Below are 21,051 nucleotides of genomic sequence, written 5' to 3'. Positions count from 1 at the left end.
TTGAGACCCCTTTTATAGTCAGCTTCGCTGGTTTTGTTTTGTTACCATTACCACTGGGGATAACCTCGATCAGATTTCTGAGCGGTTCTAGCTTTTGGAATAGTTTTAGCTTTCCGAGCCCATGATGAACAGTCTGGCGTGGAAACATTAAGACAGCTACATGCTGCTTTTGTGCTTTTGGTTTTGCTCCAAGTTTGTGCCACCGACTTATTCTCTCACATGGCTCGTTTCTGTTCCCCTGTTTTGATTGACTTCTGTCAAGCTTCGGGAAGTCTGTTAAGCTGTCTAGCCTTAGTTTAGCTGGTTGTTCTGTGTTAGATTTTGACTCACCCTCGAGTGATCTGGAACCATTACTCCTATCCGTTCCAGGTAGGATTGTGAGCATTTTTGTCTCCTGCACAGCGATTTTCCGTAGGAGTCTGTAGCAGTTGGAGCAGCACGAAGAACCCGCTGTAGTGATAGGAGCCATGGTAGTCCTGATAACTGTGCCCGAGTTTAGTCTGACGGCTAGTGGAAAACTCCGTTAACTAAATGTCTAGTTTAATGTATTTCTGTAATGTATTTCTGTAATTCTGTGCCTTTCCAGCCGATCTATTGTCGGTGTCTGCTGATTGAGCTCTATATTTTAGAAATAAAAGATAAAAAATTACTAAAATAACTAAAAACTAAAAGCAAGCGGAGAGCAGACAGAAAGCGTGCAGCCAGTGCGAGCATCAAAATGACTTTTTCAGACCCAGCAACACCTTTAGATACAACCTGCTTTATCCCAGGGACTTCACACCAATTGGTCAGCCACCTATAAAGCATGTCCCTCCTAGTCAGTTTAACCCCAATTCACACCTGGCAACGACTCTCAAATGAGTCACACCTTACTTTGCTTGATTTAACTTGAATTATTTTTTTTCATTATTTTCATTATTCATTGATAAAGATTTCAGTTTATAATATTTTATCACTTATGTGACGAGTTGCTTGTTCATTTCTGTTTCTGTTGTTTAGCCTGTACAGAACCATGAGAGATCTTTGGACAGACATAAGTAGTGCCAGTTCTAAACAACAGTGATGTGCTGGGGAGTTGCACAGTCTTCTATTAAAAACATGGAAGTGTTCCTGTTGATGACCACTGGACTACAGTTTATGGGATCAGTGCCTTTATGTTGTGTTTTAAACATTTGTTGTTGAAATGTCAGAACATGTCATATGTAGCATGTTTTAATGAACAAAATCAGTTTTGAAAAAGCTTTTTGTTACATGACATTAGACCCTCTGGTTTAAATAAAGTACTTTAGTGATTTAGTGAGTAAAGTCTGGTTTCCTGGAATGTTGCTGGGCAAAATGTGCCAACTGTAAAGGGTCATTTTGATCATTTTTTATATCCATACGTTCTCAGCTGTACAAAACTACAGCTGCAGGAAAAGGTCATTCCAAACTTGTTTAGGATTCATCTACATTTCTGCATCAATTACTCATAAAATGTGCTCTCCTGTGTTGTGCAGGTCATAAAGTAGGTAAAGAAAATACACACGCCAGTACAAACACAGTTTTATTCAATATTTTATTGGTTTTGTTTCCTCTCTTGTCTCATACACCACCACAGAGAAGGTCAAAGTGCTTTCAGGACGACAGACGTGGTCGTTGATCTGTAGGGACACAAAACAATGTAATGACCGTTAAATTACCATCAACTGCAATCAAGGCACAATACACATGTGTTACAAGTCTGCAGAATCCATTACCAGACACCCACCGTAGATTATTGTGGTGACTCAAAGACGTGTCATCTTCTGCCAGATGCTTATGCCCAAATCTGATCTGGTTGCATCTTCCAGTAGGTTAGACTTGTTCATTGATGGGGCTTTCTATAAGACAATTACCCAGAACACACACACCCATATCAATCATTGATGTTTAAATTCATGTTTTAGGAAGAGCAGCTTCATCTCCAGATTGAAAGCATGTTTAAAATAAGATGACGCTGATCATTTTGAGAAGAACTGCCTAAACCACTTTCTCCCAGCGCTCACCTTTCTGACCTGGCGTGGTTTGTACACGGTGCTGAGGAACGGAGATGATCTGAACCTCAGCTAAAAAGCTCTGGATGTGTTCTTGTAGCAGACCTGTGCTGTGGTGGTGAAAACATAATGTGAGATTGATTTCCATCATGTGTTAAGGGGATGTGAAGGTAATAATTATCGAAGGGGGGAAACGGATGAAAAGCAGCTTGAAAAACTTCAGTATTATTCAGTCGACTGACTCGTCAAGCTGATCCACAAAATGTTTCTGATCTCCAAATCACTCCTGTTGTGTTTTCTGGTGTTCATGCTCTCAGATTACTTTGACATTACATGAAAGCAAACAGTGGACGGTTTTGTTCACACACATTTAGTCATTGCTTAGTCTCCAATATGCTCACCCATGATTTGTCTGCTACAAACCCATACAGGTGCCTGTAGAGTAAAGAAAAAAAAAACAGTTTGACATGAGGAATTGTTGTAGCTATCAAAAATGTATGATTTTATTTGGTTAAAAGTTCTTTACACACCAATTACTAACCTAGTGTCTTTAATGTTATTAGCAAAATGCAACGATGATTCATTGCAACATGTGATCTGGCCTATATGCTAACACAGACTCTTAGCTAAATCCATTTAGGTCTATCCTTATGTGTTCTGACTGACCTGGACTTAGTTCCTAAGGATCTCTGAAAACCAGTTGTGCTCCAGGATCATCTCGAGGCTGGGTCGCTTATTCGGATCCTTGGCCAGGCAGCGTCTTATCAGATGACGGCAGGCTGTGCGTGCAGTGATCGGGTCGTTACAATATTGTAATAGAAACTATTTAACATCACTTGAAAAAAAAAAACTAAAAGAGACATGCTTCTTATGTTTCTGCATTTTCTTACCCATAGACACACCAGCTTTGAAGATCAGGTGTCCAGCAGCGATCTCCCTCTCATTCCAGAATGGCAGCTCTCCACACACTAGAACAAACAAAAGGACGCCCAGGCTCCACACCGTTGCAGCGCAACCATGATACTTACCTTCCTCGATCCATTCAGGTGGGGCGTATAGTATGGTGCCTGAATAAAAGTGAGAGAAACGGTTCACACACACGGCTTTCGTATGCGATCGCTGTCATCTGTTTTTTATAACTGCTGACCTCCGAGGTACAATTACCTGCAAAACGTCTGTAGGGTGTCGACTTGAGCAAGTCCCCACAGCCAAAGTCTATGAGCTTGACCTCTAACGTGTCGAAACTGACCAGAAGGTTCTGCTCCTTGATATCCCGATGGAGAACGCCGCGATCACGGCAATGACGGGCGGCGAGAACCACCTGCCACATGATGACCTGAGCCAGACGTTCGGGAAGTGAGCCGTTCCTGCGGTATTCGAAGAGGTCCATGCAGCGGGCGGGTCGCTCCAGGATCAAGACGTAGCACTCGGGCATGTCGAACCATTCCAGGAGCTCCAGGACGTGTTCGCAGTGAGGTGGCTCGGACACCATCAGCATCAACGCCACCTCTACAGGGAGACCGTTCTTCTCACCAGGCTAACATTTGAGCATATATGGTTAGCATGGGGTTGGAATCGATAGTCAATAGGCAGAGTGGCGGTTACATTCGATGCTATTTTGCATTTTAATGCATCATGTCATTTATAAGATAAGGTTTTTTTTATATATGGCTGTTGCATCTTCACAAGTGAAACAAATGTTACTTACAATGGTGATGAATCTGTCACAGCCACTCTTCAGCACAATCTTAATAGCAACCTATTAAAACATGCAAAACAAAACTATTAAAATCAGGAACGAATATTACGGGAACGTACTTTTGGCCAACAGTAACCAAAAGGGCCGTTTGCTTTTTAACTACAAGTTTTCATTGTGGATCTTAAGATCAAAGCAGCTTTGTAATGATCGGCAATTCTCGTGTCACTCTGAGCAGAGCCGAGTAAATATCTCACCTGTTTTCCATCGGCCTTACGAAGTCCTGCAAACACAGAACCGCAGCCTCCTTTACCCAGAAGCTTTCCGACTCCGTACAGGCTATCGAAGCACTCTGTAAAACAGGACGTGTGTTTAATCTGATAGAAACTCCTCAGTAAAAGTAAAAAACTCAATAAAAAACTCACGAGCAGCATGATTTAAGCTCTAGAAAATATTTGTTCTATGAAAGATGTGAGGCTGGACAGACCTTTGGAAGGAGCGCTGCCTCTCTGGACCGAGTGCTTTCCTGTAGTCGTGCTCTTCTCACCAGCTGTTGTTCACACAAATGTCATTTAATCGCTGTTAGTAAATGATCTCTAACACATCAGATGTACAACAAGTGTATAGAGCTTTACAGAGTCATACGTTACAAATGTTTTATCATGAAATCATACCAGTTCACAATATCATTGAATGGTTCAGTAAAGCTGTGGCTGACCTGTGTGAATGGAGTCGCTGCAGGAAGTGCTGGTGCTCAGTTCCTCCGGGCTCTCTTCGATGTGTGAGGTCCCTCCAACTGTACCTTTAACACTCTCGACTTAACAGACGTGTTTTGTGTTAGTATCAGCGTTTTACATCAACTTTCAAACAATCACAGAGTGAATCTTTCCTAGAAAATTGTTCTAAATCTTACCTGAACTGGATTCTTTTCTAAATCACTGCACTCATTCACTCAGAACCTTTCACCTAGTAAATTAAGCTCTGAATAAAAAAATAGTTTTCTAGTCGACTTGCTGTAGTGTGTACTTACCACTGCTCGCTAGAGAAGCATCAGAGAGGGAGTCCAACACAGCAGCCGATTCCAGCACAATTTCACCAAGACTCAGCTCAGCTGTACAGAGGCAAGGTCAGAAGTGGATGGTCAAGGGTACGAGGTTTGGGACGGAGCAGTTATCAATCAGAAAGAGTAGGAAAGTTGAAATGGAATGTGTCTGCATCCATTCAAATGTTGATTTTGGCCATTTTAAACTGGTTTGCTTTATACTTGATGGAATCGAGTGTTCTTGTTAGACTTGAGTTTCAAACCCACCTGAGGTTCCAGAAGTGGATGGTGGACGTAGCGAGTCTCTCTCTGTGTGTTGGGATCCTCGTGATTCAGAGGAGCTACTGGATCCTTCCTGTTTTGGGCTCAAATCCACCACCTCATTTGATTGGGAAGTGATGGATTCGTCTGTTCTGTCACCATCGGTGTTAGCAACCATGTTCTGAATGGTTCTGATCCAAGCCTCTCTTCTCTCCTCTGAATCGGCCTGCAATACCCAGATCCTACACACACACACACACACGCACACACACACACACACACCCTGAACATGGCACGAATCTACAGCACAACAAAGTGCTTATTCCACTCCGGTTTTCATGTCATTTCTATTAGAAAGAGAGTAAAATGTTCCTTTTTTAATTCTTCATCTTTGTATAGCAGAACTGTTGCACATCCACGCCCTTCAGAGTGTCATAAATAAAGAAATCAAATGAATTTTCATGCCTGATGATACACTGGACTTACTTTGTAGGTGAAACCACCTGGAAGCAGCAACGGCGTCCGATGCTCTTGTAGTGTTTGGCCGTGCACAGGCGTAAATCAGCTATGACCACCATGATATTCTGCTGGGGGCACAAAAGGTTTCTCAAACATTTCTTTACCTCTAATGTTCCAGCAAAAACAACTCAAACTTTAGCAAACAAGTCCTTAAAAGTGATTGTTCAGGAACAGTTGCTCCTTTTTATGTTGATTTTGCAGTAGGCCACTATTGCTACTGATTTTACTTTAGACAAAGGACACGTGACTAACCCCGGATTTCTTCTTGTACATAAGGTGGTTGTTCTGAATCAGGAACCAGCGCCTGAAGGAAAGAAACAGAAACAAAAGGAATCATAGAAATAAAACAACTGCATAGCACTGAAATTCTGCAGGGTTTCACTTGTAAATGAACTTTATATTAAATCATGTTGAATCGTCGTGTATTCTGATTTAACATGCCGTTGATCAGTCAGAGTCAGTAAAATGTACAATATTTAGGAAACGATTGCTATGATGATTAGAGGGGTTTAATTTGCCATTCATTTCTACCTAAATTATTGCTCATCGTGTGTTCTAGCTCTCTACAGACCTGTTCCATATTTTAAAGACATTACTGGCCCTCTTGAACAAGTATCCCTCCATAACTGTCTGGTTCTCTGCGTCCACACTGCCCTCCGGTTCGGTCTCGCCACCACAGACGTCCTGAAAAGACGTCTGAGAACGAACTCGACCGAACGGCCAGCACAGACTACGCCAAAAGCGTCGCATTAGAGAAGGATGGTCGGTAGCACGTCTCTCCTGTTCAGCAGCCATCATGAGAAATGATGTACAAACACTGAAGGTTCAACTAAACTGAGCTCTCATAGAACACTCAGTGTCATCACAATGATGTCACAAAGGCAGAAGGTTTCAGTGCTGCAGCGCTGCAGGTGATGGTGTACATTTAAATTTCACCATTTGTTTATTTTTCATTATTTTACTCAAATGATTTTAACACCCCCCCCCCCCCCCCCCACACCTAATTTATGAAAAATGTCTTTCTTTGATTTTACTGTGTTAATTATTTCTTTTATTTGTGCTTTTAGTGATAATTACTGTAACCTTACACAACATGTGTATCAAATACATTTACATAAATCATTTTTAGTCAAAGAATAAATAATGAATGGTAGAAAACAGCTGCTGAAGAAACACTTTTTAACTTTTTTAAATGCCCCAATCAATGTTATGAAAGCGGTAGAGAGGAGATGGATATACTGCATATAAGGTTAGGGTATTCAACACCAGCTCAGACTGAAGAAGTCATTCGGATTGAGTGACGAAACGTATCTCTACAACAAACTTGTGTCCAGATGAACTGATTCAACTTTGTGGATAATTCAAACAGGGACTTGAACCCTGGACCCTCAGATTAAAAGTCTGATGCTCTACCGACTGAGCTATCTGGGCTCTGCAACCAACTTAAATCCTCACAAGCATGTGACTTAAATTACAAACTTTAACATACGTTGTCGTGTAGAATTAATATAAAACGTTTTATTTCTGTTTTGGCTCTCTTGAAGGTGATTATATAAAGTTTTAGGTGAAGTATGTTGCTGCTTACACACACAAAGAAAAACATCTCTGGAGGAAAATTTAGCAGGTAGATTACAAACAGATTCCTTTCTTTCACCTTTTTCCTGTATCAATTGCACGATTGTTTTCCAGTCCTTAAATGTTATGTGCATTTATTTGTGGCAAAATAAAAAAGTCCATAAAAATCTAATTGAGTTAGCAAAGAACCTTGAATTATACTAAATAGTTCTTCAAGTAGAAACAGTTCTAGCAAGAACACAAAAAACCTAAAGAAACACTTCTTAAGACTTCTTAGTCTTAGTTTTTTATTATTTCAAATGCCATTCATTATTTCAAATGCCATTCATAATTTATAATCAATCACTGATTTGTGAGATATCAGCAGTAGTAGATCATGTTTAACTGGTTTAATATTGTTTAAGCGCTGATTATCGGCTGTTTTTCGTGAGTATGTTGGGCGGTTTTCCATGCATTTTGGCGGAGTTTTAAATGCGCAATCTGGCAACCCTGACTGAAGCGTTCATTCATATTTTGGAGCGATGTATGTTTGTATGCTAGAATATAAATAACATCTTTTACAAACTGCTGTCTATTTACATTGACATTTTCCCTTCTGTCTAAACCTTAAAATTGGATTTGTAAAAGTAAGCGATACTGTGGATAATATATTTAATGAGCTGAACTAACCGAGAGAAGCGCTAACGGTGGTGGAAGAGTCTAAAAGGGTTTGGAACAAAGTCGTATCATCATAGCAGTACAACACAGTTTTGTCCGTAGTATCCGAAAATATTGTTAGGATAAATCTTTTGTTCAAAAGGTCCTGAAGAAAGCAGTCGAAGGAAGTCCAGAAAGTACTCTTTAAAACACTTTATTAAGTGTAAAAATAATCTGTGAATATATATCAGAGCTAAGCCGGCCGGCGCTCCTTTTCTCCTGCAGTCTAGACACACCACGTAAGAAAGAGGCCGATCTGAGCCCGCCATCCCTTTTTTAAAACTAGTCTAGGCTCCTCCTACGCCGCTGCTGTTGGAGCCAATGAAATGTGCTAAAAAGCCCCGGGCTCCGCCTCCCCCCTTCGGTATGAGTCAGGGGGGGGGGATCCGGGTCACGGCGTCATTTTGAACAATAGACCATGTGGTCTGGATGTAATTTATGTTTAATAATGATATGTTAAAAACCTAACAATATCCAGAAGCTAATATACAAAAAAACGTTTATTTTAATAAACTTACCTTGTTGAAAAAAGTATGACCACAATTTCTAAACAAACACAGTATCCGCTGCTGCAGTCTCTACACAAACTTTTCTGCACTGAAATCGCAAGGACACATTTTATGGATATTACGGTAATGCACTGAAAACTCGTCCTACAGTCATGCAAGCACATACAACAGTGTGAGTTTACACTAATCAACCATAACATTAAAACCACCTCCTTGTTTCTACACTCACTGTCCATTTTATCAGCTCCACTTACCATATAGAAGCACTTTGTAGTTCTACAATTACTGACTCTAGACTGCTCACTCTGTTCTTCAATGGTCAGGACCCCCACAGGACCACCACAGAGCAGGTATTATTTAGTAAGTGGATGATTCTCAGCACTGAGAATCAGGGCAGTGGTTCATTATTCCTGGTTCAATCGATTAAGACTCCCATGAAGTCACCCAAATGTCAAAGCATCCCCACACAATCACACTTGATAGATGGCGGCGCCCATGTCGGCAGCGGCTGCATCGGCTCACGATAAAAACACCGGTAAAAACACCGTTAGGGAATCTGGCATTGTCCGAAATCGCGCAGAAAGACTGATCTATGATCGTAACAGCTTGTTGTTACTGCATAAAACGATACAAACGAGTCCTGTTGATTCAAATACTTTGGATACGTTAAAAGAGCTCGGCTTGCTACGCTCACCTGGAGAGGCCTGTACAACACCGACAACTCCTACCAACGCTGCCCGTTTTCGGAGGAGACGCAGACGGTGTACGCGGAGGCGCAAGCGGGGTACCCGCGGAGGAGCTAGCGCTAGGCTAAGAGCTAACCCATGGAGAACACCGATGCCGTCTATATTGCTGGCCAACGTCCGCTCCTTGGAGAATAAACTGGACTACCTCAGACTGGATTTAACAAGAAAACGGGAGGTGAGGGACTGTTGTGCTTTAATCTTTACCGAGACCTGGCTTAACGACGCGGTTACGGATGACGCGATTAGCATGGAGGGGCTAACCATCTTCCGAGCAGACAGATCTGGAGCTCTGAGTGGTAAAACCCGTGGCGGTGGAGTGTGCATTTATATAAATAAAAGATGGTGCAGAAACGCTGACAGGATCTATTCTTATTGCTCTCCGGACATTGAACTTTTGTCAGTTAAATGCCGTCCCTTTTATCTCCCAAGGGAATTTTCCACCATAGTCATCAGCGCTGTTTACATACCCCCCGACGCAGACGTAAAGGCAGCCCTAAACACCCTCTATGTTTTAATGAATGACTGGCAAACCACCTATCCTGAGGCAGTATTTATTGTTGCTGGAGATTTTAACCAAGCAAACATGCGGAAAGTTCTCCCTCACTTTTACCAACATGTGGACTTTGGGACAAGAGGTGACAATCTATTGGACCATGTGTACACTAACATCAAGGGAGCATTCAAAGCATCCCCCCGCCCCCACCTTGGCTCTTCTGATCATAACTGTGATGTTAACACCCGCATACAGACCCATGCTCACCAGAACTAAACCTTCCACAAGACAGGTGAGGATCTGGCCTGAGGGAGCCACAACAGCTTTGCAGGACTGCTTTGACTGCACTGACTGGTCTGTTTTTAAAGATGCTGCCACCAAGGACCAAATCACAGATGTCAGTGAGTATGCTGAAGTAGTCTCAGATTACATACAAAAATGCATGGACGACGTCAGTGTCACAAAAAACATCACTGTCCGGGCAAACGAAAAACCATGGATGACTACTGAGGTTCGGGCTTTGCTGAAAGAAAGAAACTCAGCTTTTAAATCTGGCAACACTACTGCCCTCAGGTCTACCAGGGCCAATCTGAACAAGGCTATCAGAACGGCAAAAAGAGCCCATGGGCAAAGAATTCAAGGACACTTTCAGGACCACAGAGACACAAAGAGCTTGTGGCGGGGAATCCAGTCTGTCACAGACTACAAGTCTACTCCTCAAACCTGGGATGACAGCACTGACTTTCTAAACAACCTCAATAACTTTTTCAGTAGGTTCGAAGCTCTTAACAATACACCTGCAGTAAAAGTCACACCGCATCCTGACGACCCAGTGTTAATTCTGGACCCATCGGACGTCCGTCGAACACTAAGGAATATAAATCCTCGAAAAGCTGCAGGTCCTGACAAGATACCTGGTGGTATGCTCAAGAGATGTGCGGATCAACTGACTCTTGTCCTAACAGACATATTTAACATCTCCCTGAGTCAAGCTGTTGTTCCATCATGTTTCAAAACCTCAGCTATTATCCCAGTTCCAAAAAAATCCACAGTAACTAGTCTAAATGACTTTCGACCAGTAGCACTCACCCCCATAATAATGAAGTGTTTTGAAAGACTAGTCAAGAACCATATAACATCTGTCCTACCTCCATCACTTGATCCTTTTCAGTTTGCCTACCGCCCTTGCCGGTCTACTGATGACGCAATTTCAACTGCTCTTCATCTAAGCCTGGAGCACCTGGAGAAAAGGAACTCACATGTACGGATGCTGTTTGTCGACTTCAGTTCGGCTTTTAACACAATAATCCCCCAGCATCTGGCCAGCAAACTGGTCACACTGGGACTAAACACCACACTGTGCAATTGGATTCTGGATTTTCTCACAGACAGACATCAGTTTGTGCATGTAGGCAACAACACATCAACCACGGTCTCACTGTCTACTGGATCTCCACAAGGATGTGTGCTGAGCCCTCTACTGTTTACTCTGATGACCCATGACTGTCGTGCTAAGTCCAACACAAATCACATAATAAAGTATGCAGATGACACAACAGTTGTGGGACTCATTCTGGACAACAACGAGACTGCATACAGAAAGGAGGTGAGACTCTTTGTGGAATGGTGCAGCAATAACAACCTGGTCCTGAATGTTGATAAAACCAAAGAGATGGTGATTGACTTCAGGAAAAAACAGCCCATTCACACCCCGACCTACATCAATGGCACGCCGGTTGAAATTGTCCAGAACACGAAGTTCTTAGGGGTTCACGTTACGGACAACCTGACCTGGTCCTTGCACACCTCCTCTCTGGTCAAAAAGGCTCACCAGCGATTGCATTTCTTACGCCGATTGAGGAGGGCCCATCTCAGTCCACCCATCCTCACTACTTTCTACAGAGGCACAATAGAGAGTGTTTTAACCAGCAGCATCTCTCTCTGGTATGAGAGTTGTAACATCTCAGAAAAAAAGGCCCTCAGGAGAGTGGTTAGGACAGCAGAAAAGACCATAGGGGCCAGACTTCCACCTATTGAGGATCTGGCTCAAAAGCACCTCTTGTCAAAAGCCAGGAGCATCATTAGTGACTCCACTCACCCCTGTCACAGACTGTTCACCCTTCTGCCCTCGGGTAAAAGGTACAGTAGTCTACGCTGCAACACGGACCGGTTCAGAAGAAGTTTCTACCCAACTGCCATCAGACTTCTGAACAGAACAAATTAACCCAAATCTGATAAATATTTTCATCTATGGGTATAACATGTGCAATATCCTTAAATCTTAACAAGCAGTAACAAAATGTGCAATAACAAAATGTGCAATAATTATCATTATGTATAACCACTGTGAATTTTTATGCATGTGCAATACTTTAACTACAATGTGCAATTTTCATAATGTCAGTATTATTATTAGTAGTATTATTTAACTTTACTATTCTATTACTATTCTATATATATTTCTTATTTTTTAAACCTGTGGTGTTTTTAACGTGAACCAATGCACGTAATCTCGTTTTTTCTGTACACTTCGGTGTACAGTAAAATGACAATAAAGTAAATCTTGAATCTTGAATCTCTTGAACAATCACACTTCCACCACCTGGTGGTATGATGGATGTTCTTATTGTTTCTTATTATGGAATACATTAATTCATTCACTGCCTGTTTTATCCTGGTAATGATCACTGTGAGTCTTTTTTTTATAAAAAAAAAACTTCAAAAAGTAAATAAAAAAGATAACAATAATATCATTTCAGTTATATAAATAGCAGCGATCAAACTAAGAAATAAAACTCTGGTGCATTTTAATATTGTAGCATTATAAGTTCATGCGTTTCTGTCAAAACAAAACAAAAAAGTTATGTAAATAAAACTGTTTAAGAGTAAACAGGGCGTTAATGACATTGTAACACTGACAGACTGGCCTAAAGATTAATGCTGCAACGAATTTCACCATAATTTTATCATTTCAGATTCCGAGTTGCTGCCAAATGATCATAATGTTTCTGCACTGGAGAATGCGGGCATCGATCCCACTACCTCTCGCATGCTAAGCGAGCGCTCTACAATTTGAGTTAATTCCCCTTACGAAGACCCCACCTTTACTAATGTACTAACAGAGCGTTGATGCTGCATTATAAAGTCAGGGTGCAAGTGTTTAAGCTCAGACTCAGCTTTATAGTCATTCTATTACATAATACAATATTAACTGTATTTATATTATTCAATCTTGTGGACGATTGAATAGCCTACAACAAGCACAAACCGGGTTTGAGTTCGTAACAAATAATCCAGTCAGTTAAAAAGCCAACAAGAAGGCTGTACCTAATACACTCATATACCAGAGAAAACACACCCTAACATGCTAGTGCCGTTACAGTGCTAAGAATGGTCCACCCAAAAAACATTATTTGGTCAGTTGGAGATCTCATATGGGGCTCCCTTTCTATTGATATATGGTTTACAGCCTAGTGACAAAGTGTACAGTGCAGCAAATGGGTTACAGATTAAGGAGTTTGTACAAATCTTAGTCCGTGTGGGGTGAGAGTGGTATTAATCATATCCTGGCTAGACAGGATGGCCGAGCGGTCTAAGGCGCTGCGTTCAGGTCGCAGTCTCCCCTGGAGCCGTAGGTTTGAATCCCACTTCTGACAGCACATACTTGATATAAATTTATGTCATTAACCCACTACCATACATAATAATGTGAAAAGATATAACAGTTCGTACAAATCTTAGTCCTAGTTAGTCTTAGTTTTCTATTACAAAAACTATCCTTTACTCTTTGTAAATTTTAATGGATTAACAGAGCGTTGATGCTGCATTAAGTAGGAGTGCAACGTGTTTAATCTCACATACTCTTTTCTATATTATGTGGTGCTTTTATATCATCACAGACTCAGTTTATTTAAAATGTTCATCCCAGCTTTTAGGACGAACTGAAAAAAATAATAACTGTCTTTGTACCACTGACAGACTGACTTAAGGGTTGATGCTGCATTTAAAGGGGATGTCGTGAGTTTCAGCTGTTTATCTTTTACAAAGCAGTTCACCAGATGAAAAACCAACAAAATGTCACGTACCGCTGCTTTAACCAAAAACATTTCAAAATTGAAAAATTACAAGTTATTGCGTTTGTCAATTTAAAAATCAAAAATTATTTTTAAAAAATCTTTTAAAAAATTAAAAAATGATTTGAGTGAAAATAGAGCATAAATGTTATTGTTACATTGTAAATTTTGATGCTGCGTTTCAGTGAGCATTGACGCAACAAGTTTCATATTACGTGATGCCTTAAATGATCATAATGTTTCTGCACAGGAGAATGTGGGCATCGATACCGCTACCTCTCACATTCTAAGCGAGCGCTCAGCCATTTGAGCTCATTCCCCCTACTATGAACCTCCTTTACCCTTTGCAAATTGTAATGTACTGACAGAGCAGAGTGTTAATGCTGCATAACTGTCTTTGTACCACTGACAGACGGACTTAAGGGTTGATGCCAAAATAGTGCAGTTCAAAAAGTCTCAGTCAGCCGACAGTGCCAACATGCAGCCATATTCGGGGATGAGATCTTTTATGAAGTGCATTCTCTTTGATTTTGTTGGACTTGTAGGAGATAGTTCTGTTCTTGTTGCAGTGCTGCTGGAGGGTTTTCTTTTTAATGGTGGTGGTGGGGTGTTTGTGATTATATGTAACTGTAATACCTTATGTGCATTTGCATCTTTGTTCCCATTTTGAAGGTATAAAGCATGAGCTGTCAGAAGAGGAATTCGAACCCACGGCTCCAGGGGAGACTGCGAGCTGAACGACTGCTTGGCCATCCTGACTTGCTTGCACATTACCAATGCCAATTTTGCTCAACACCCCCACATGTCCTGAGATTTGAACTGCAAGCTGCTTGAGCTACAGCAACAAGGCGCCGAGGAACTAATACACAGAGTTTTGCTCGAGTCCAATCATAAAGGCCAATTCCCATAGCAGAAGTCGAAAACCTGGGTAAAAATCAGGAATCCTGACCGCTAGACCATATGGGAAACTGCAAGGCTCAGCACCGGCTGACGCCAGAATCAGCCACTTCATTCTGCTCTGCCAAGTCTTTGTCACCTTGACAAGACCTGCATTGTTGGATCTGGGGTACAGAGAACCATACACAAGGAGTTAGAGAGACAAAAAAAGAGTGAGAATAGGAACCTTCGAAGCACGGCATACAAAAAGACAGTGCCGTGACCCAGATTCGAACCGGGGTTGCTGCAGCCACAACGCAGAGGACTAACCACTATACGATCACGGCTTCCCAGCAGTCTGCCACTGGTGGCTCATGTCGGCTGCTCCCTGATAGACTGCAGTCATAGTTCCAACAGCATCAGCCACTTCTTTCCGCTCTGACAAGTATTTTTCACTTAAGACCTCCATTGTTGGATGCATTGTTTGTGCTCCATACACAAAGAGTTAGAGAGACAAAAAAAAGGCATAAGGTAACCGAGCCAGCCAGGAGTCGAACCTTTAGGTCTTTAACCCTCTAACATACATAATAATGTGAAAAGATTTAGCAGTTCGTACAAATCTTTGGCCATGTGGGGGTGTTGAGGAGAATTGGCTTTGCTAAAGGACATTCAAGTCAGGGTGGCCGAGCGGTCTGAGGCGCTGCGTTCAGGTCGCAGTCTCCCCTGGAGGCGTGGGTTCGAATCCCACTTCTGACAGCTCATGCTTTATACAAATTTACATCTTTAGAGGACACAGCCATCAGGGAATACAGTTTTCATCAAAGGGTGTACATGGTCTGCAACAATGCTGAGGTAGGTGGTACGTGTCAAAGTAACATCCACATGGATGCCAGGACCCAGGCTTTTGATCACTGAAAATGTGAGAAATTTAATCATGTATTTATACTGATCCAGGGCTGGACGATATGGCTAAAATTTATATCACAATATAACTCCTAATTTCGGTCGATACGATATAATTCCGATATCGATATGAATAATACAAATGTCAGAAAAACTGCTAAAAACACCAAAATTGGATGGCTGTACCTGCAAACCTCTTTTCTGGTTTCTGGCAAGAAATACAAGCTGAATACACCACTGAATTAGTCCTTCATCTCTTATCAGCTATTTCGTCTCTGCTTCTTTTTCAACTGTAGACAGTGGCAAAGCCAGACAGTTTTCATAGGGGTGGCCAAACTGAGACCATTAATCACACAGGGGCGGCACAGAAACTGTCTGATACCTTATTTTTTGTATGTGGCTAGTGGCTGTTGATCTAGTAGCGTTTTGGTCACTCACTCGTTTACCTATGGCAGTGAGTACCATGTAGAATTACATCAAGCCTAGCATAATACGCTTTTTTTATTTTTTTCTCATTTTCCCTGACAAGTGAAAAACTAAAATACAGCCTATAACCTTAACAGAATTTCAAAGATATTCCTGTGCAATACTTGATCATTTGACTGCAAACTTGTGTGTACTGATGAGACTCATTTGAACCCCAGAACATGCTAGTGTGAATGCATGGAAAACAAACTTTAATTTTCTTTCAGGAATATGATACATTCTGACCAACACTATTAAGCCAAATCAGCATTGAAAATTGACTTTACTTTTAATAGCCTTGTACAATGTTGGGGCTTCTTAAAACTGAACATTATATTTTCAATAGAAGTGTTATTTAAATGCTATTAAATTGTCTTTGAAAAAAAAAAACCCCGCCCAATTAGGAGGAAAACCGCCCAATCTGGCAACAGCGGAACGCTAATATTCCGTTGGTGCCTTTACTCGTAGCGCGCCACAACTAATAAGAAGTAGTAGTAATAACTGGTATTGGTACTCAGTAGTATTAGTACTCAGTAGTACTACTTCTTCTGTAATTGTCTTGGTGGGTGACATTCATGTTAAATGTGTTACTGCACTGTTTTGGTGAAGAACTACTTGCTTGAGGTGCGCTGTTGAATTGCGTCCCTGTGGGAACACCTGCGTGCAGAAATGCTTCCGCAAAAAAAGTAACACTTGTGTTGATGCTGCATTATGTAAGGTCCAGAATAGTGCAGGATATACCAACTGTTTAATGTAGTGCAATTACTACAGTTTGTTTGAAACGGCTGAGCGTACAACTAGTTGGTGTGGAGAACATGTTACACATACAGTGTGCTATTATTTCAAGCTGATCAAGTACATGCTATTTCACTTAGAAATATCTCACAAAGTACAAATTCTTCATCATTCTAAATAAACCATGTAGTACGGGACATTACTGCTCTACCGACTGAGCTATTCGGGCTCTGCAACCTGCTTTAATCCCACAAGGATGTGACATAAATTACAAACTTTAACATACGTTGTCATGTAAAACTTTCAAGAATTTTAACAATTAATATAAAAAGGTTTTATTGCCAAAAGTATTTACTCGTCTGCCTTCACACGCATATGAGTTCACCCTAACACGCTAGTGCCGTTACAGTGCTAAGAATGGTCCACCCAAAAAACATCATTTGGTCAGTTGGAGATCTCATATGGGGCTCCCTTTCTATTGATATATGATTTACAGCCTAGTGACAAAGTGTACAGTGCAGCAAATGGGTTACAGTCAGTAAATTTACCATACATAATAATGTGAAAAGATTCAGGAGTTTGTACAAATCTCAGTCTGTGTGGGGCGAGGGTGATGTGTGTGGTGCTCCAGCTAGTCAGGATGGCCGAGCGGTCTAAGGCGCTGCGTTCAGGTCGCAGTCTCCCCTGGAGGCGTGGGTTCGAATCCCACTTCTGACAGCTCATACTTTATACAAATTTACATCTTTACCTTTCTACCATACATAATAATGTGAAAAGAAATAACAGTTAGTACAAATCTTAGTACTAGTTAGTCTTAGTTTTTTATTATTTCAAATGCCATTATTAATTTGTAATCACTGATTTGTGAGATATCAGCAGTAGTAGGTCATGTTTAACTGGTTTAATTTTGTTTAAGCGCTGATTATCGGCTGTTTTTCTGTTTTCCATGCATTTTGGCGGGCTTTTAAATGCGCAATCTGGCAACCCTGACTGAAGCGTTCATTCATATTTTGGAGCGATGTATGTTTGTATGCTAGAATATAAATAACATCTTTTACAAACTGCTGTCTATTTACATTGACATTTTCTCTTCTGTCTAAACATTTTTGGAATTGGGTTTGCTGAATATCAATACAGGCAAATGAAGCGCATTTAAAAAAGCTTTAAAGCATTCTTGAAAAATGATCAGGCCAACCTTTTTAAAAAGTAGATCCCGATGACCTGTTGACTGAAATAGTAGATCCCAAGCCACAGAAGTGTGGGCACCAGTTTTACATTGGCTACGTTTTAACAAGACGTACCAAGAATGGCCTGTAGATGGCGCACTGTAGTCGTTTTTTAAAAGCAAGCTATGGCCAATTATGCCACCGAACTTAAATATGTACAATACTTTATAATGTATCAATTGTAACAGTATCAAATAATAAAACATTATAAAAAATTATAAGTTTATGCGTTTCTGTCAAAACAAAACAAAAAAGGTATGTAAACAAAACTGTTTGAGCGTAAATAGGGCGTTACTGACATTGTAACACGGACAGACTAGCCTTATGGTTAATGCTGCAACGAATTTGACCGTAATTTCATCTTTTCAGATTGCAAAATGATCATAATGTTTCTATACTGGAGAATGTGGGCATCGATCCCACTACCTCTCGCATGCTAAGCAAGCGCTCTACCATTTGAGCCACTAGGTTTACAGCCTAGTGACAAAGTGTACAGTGCAGCAGATGGGTTACAGTCAGTACATTTACAATACATAATAATGTGAAAAGATTAAGCAGTTTATGTGTTCAAATCCCACTTCTGACAGCTCATGATTTAAACAAATCTACTTACAGCCATTAGGGAATACAGTTTTCATCAAAGGGTGAACATGGTCTGCAACAATGCTGAGGTAGGTGGTACGTGTCAAAGTAACATCCACATGGATGCCAGGACCCAGGCTTCTGATCACTGAAAATCTGAGAAACTGAATCATGTATTCATCCTGATCTTGTTCTGTTTATTGTTGCAGCTCTGCTGGAGGGTTATTTTTTTGGTGTTTGTGGTGGTGGTGGTGGTGGGGTCTTTGTTCCCATTTTGGTTTATTTAGTATATGATGTACTTTACATCCATTTAAATATGTACTTAAATACTTAAATATCCATTTAAGTATGTTTATTCAGCGTCCATTTACATTGTTACAGCAGTATTTTACGACAAAAATGGAAATGTTCACATTATTTAAATGGATGTAAAGTACATCATATACTAAATAAACCAAAATGGGAACAAAGACCCCCCCACCACCACCACAAACACCAAGAAAATAACCCTCCAGCAGAGCTGCAACAAGAACAGGACAATCTCCTACAGGTCCAACAAAATCAAAGAAAAAATGCACTTCATAAAAGACCTCACATTGTTCGTCCTAAAGGCTAAGATCAACGTTTTAAATAAACTGAGTCTGTGATGGTTTAAAAACATAGCGTAATACAGAAAACAGTACGTGAGCTTAAACACGTTGCACCCTCACTTTATAATGCAGCATCAACGCTCTGTTAGTACATTACAATTTACAAATTCTAAAGGAAGGTTCTGTGTAAGGGGAATTAGCTCAAATGGTAGAGCGCTCGCTTAGCATGCGAGAGGTAGAGGGATCGATGCCCACATTCTCCAATGCTGAAACATTATGATCACTTAAGGCAACACATAATATAAAAGTCGTTGCTCACTGAAACGCTGCATCAAACATTAGGTCAGTCTGTAAGTTCTACAGTGACAGTTATGCTCTATTTTTACTCAAATCGTTTGGTTTAAAGACCTTTTTTGACATGTTTAAATTGACAAATGTAGCGCCCCCTAGCACCCCTGGCTGTATTTGGAAAGCGCTCCCTGACTTCTTTTATTTGTTTAAGAAATCTCTTTCTTTGTGGTAATGTAAGGATTTAAAAGGGCCACTACTTATCAGTACTTACGATTATTTTATATTTAAGCTATACTCTTATTTAAACCGAAAAAACTACTTCAATTTCCCTATATATATGTGGTACTAACCTTGCACAAAAAAACCTGCGACTAACACCATTTACAGTAGCTGTATTAACATTATCCCTGACTCACATACCAAACTTGTATACGTTAATAATACTTAAACAAATTAACTATTTACTCATTTACACAATCATTAATATGCATTTCAAACCCCAATATATTTTACAAAAATGTTATAATACAGATTCACTCAAATTACCATCAGTAATATTCAAAATATTATCAATCTCTCCTAAGTTAGGTAAATAACTAACTAAAAAAAAGGGTACCCAAAATTTCCGTTGCAGGCCTGATCCAACCTAATAGTCCCAATCAGCACAGATCATGAAGTATATTTGGTCGGTTGTGGTGGAGCTGTCCACGTTCTTTGTTTACATGGATGAAACAGAAAAAATCCACCAGTCTTTTTCCTTTTGATCTTGGATGAAACAATCAGAGTTTATCCGATGCTTTTAATCCACTGTAATCATCACAGCTGCTGAGGAAGCGTACTGCCTTCAATGTCCATGCGCGAAACTCAAGAGACGAAGTTCACGGCTGATGCAGCATAAACAATGTCACTAATCGACTGCAAGATGTTAATATAAGACTCACTGTCCGTTTGTCTTTACGCATCAAGAGAGATAAATCCTAAACAGGTGTTTTACCTGCTTACATGACACTTGTTTCACATCACGCTATTTTCTCCACTTTTTTCTTCTTTTTCCACCCACTTTCTCCCGCTCTTTTCCCGACCTGTGACAGTTCATGCTGATTGGCTTAAAAATAAATCAAGGGAGGGCTATACATACACTTTACTTTAAACAGCATAAAACAACCAGAACATTATTTACAGAACAAATAAGAACAACTTATTTACTAGTTATAAATTAACATAAACAAAATATTAGTAATCTCCAAATTTTAATTGGGCTACACAAACACACAATAACTTATAATTCTCCAATTTTGAAATGTCTCGGAGTTTTATCTGAAACGACTTTTTGTTAAAGTAGCGGTACGTGACTTTTTAATGGTTTTTCTTCTGGTGAAACTGCTTCATAGAAGATGAACAGCTGAAACTCACGACATCCCCTTTAAAATGCAGCATCAACCCTTAAGTCAGTCTATCAGTGGTACAAAGACAGTTTTGATTGGGTTTAGTTCGTCCTAAAGTCTGCGATAAAAGTCTGTGATGGTTTAAAAGCAAGGTATAATACAGAAAAGAGTATGTGAGCTTAAACACGTTGCACCCTCACTTTATAATGCAGCATCAACGCTCTGATAGTACATTACAATTTACAAAAGGCTAAAGGGGATTAATCGTAAGGGGAATTAGCTCAAACGGTATCGCGCTCGCTTAGCATGCGAGAAGTAGCTGGATCGATGATCGCATTCTCCAATGCAGAAGCAGTGCAAACTTTTAAGCACATTT

The 21,051-nt window shown here is 40.5% G+C and overlaps 1 protein-coding gene, 1 long non-coding RNA gene and 1 other non-coding gene across 3 annotated transcripts; 1 reads left to right on the top strand and 2 right to left on the bottom strand.

The window, feature by feature from the left end:
* Positions 1–1,541: 1,541 nt before the first annotated feature.
* LOC134321758 (uncharacterized) lies at positions 1,542–3,024 on the bottom strand. The gene is made up of 5 exons (XR_010013907.1): positions 2,903–3,024; positions 2,679–2,791; positions 2,025–2,447; positions 1,748–1,859; positions 1,542–1,640 (listed from the first exon to the last, which is right to left on the bottom strand). It is a non-coding gene; the product is annotated as an uncharacterized LOC134321758 (long non-coding RNA).
* Positions 3,025–3,054: 30 nt separating this feature from the next.
* On the bottom strand, positions 3,055–6,325 carry LOC134321639 (uncharacterized). The gene is made up of 10 exons (XM_063003439.1): positions 6,102–6,325; positions 5,783–5,834; positions 5,498–5,595; positions 5,018–5,253; positions 4,739–4,819; positions 4,427–4,525; positions 4,196–4,258; positions 3,966–4,060; positions 3,721–3,771; positions 3,055–3,549 (listed from the first exon to the last, which is right to left on the bottom strand). The coding sequence occupies exons 1-10, from the start codon at positions 6,323–6,325 to the stop codon at positions 3,055–3,057; spliced, it is 1,494 nt and encodes a 497-aa protein (XP_062859509.1).
* Positions 6,326–17,235: 10,910 nt separating this feature from the next.
* trnal-cag (transfer RNA leucine (anticodon CAG)) lies at positions 17,236–17,318 on the top strand. Its single transcript has one exon. It is a non-coding gene; the product is annotated as a tRNA-Leu (tRNA).
* Positions 17,319–21,051: the final 3,733 nt, after the last annotated feature.

This window comes from Trichomycterus rosablanca, chromosome 10 (assembly GCF_030014385.1).
Source record: "Trichomycterus rosablanca isolate fTriRos1 chromosome 10, fTriRos1.hap1, whole genome shotgun sequence".
Classification (NCBI taxonomy): Eukaryota; Metazoa; Chordata; class Actinopteri; order Siluriformes; family Trichomycteridae; genus Trichomycterus; species Trichomycterus rosablanca.
The sequence above is the reverse complement of the archived record's forward strand: the minus strand, read 5'-3'. Positions and strand labels throughout refer to the sequence as shown.

Coding starts and splice junctions, on each gene's coding strand:
- LOC134321639 (XM_063003439.1), bottom strand. CDS start 6,325: ATGGCTGCTGAACAGGAGAGACGTGCTACCGACCATCCTTCTCTAATG. Junction 5,835..6,101: donor GTCTTTAAAATATGGAACAG/GTCTGTAGAGAG, acceptor TCTTTCCTTCAG/GCGCTGGTTCCTGATTCAGA. Junction 4,061..4,195: donor AGGCAGCGCTCCTTCCAAAG/GTCTGTCCAGCC, acceptor CCTGTTTTACAG/AGTGCTTCGATAGCCTGTAC.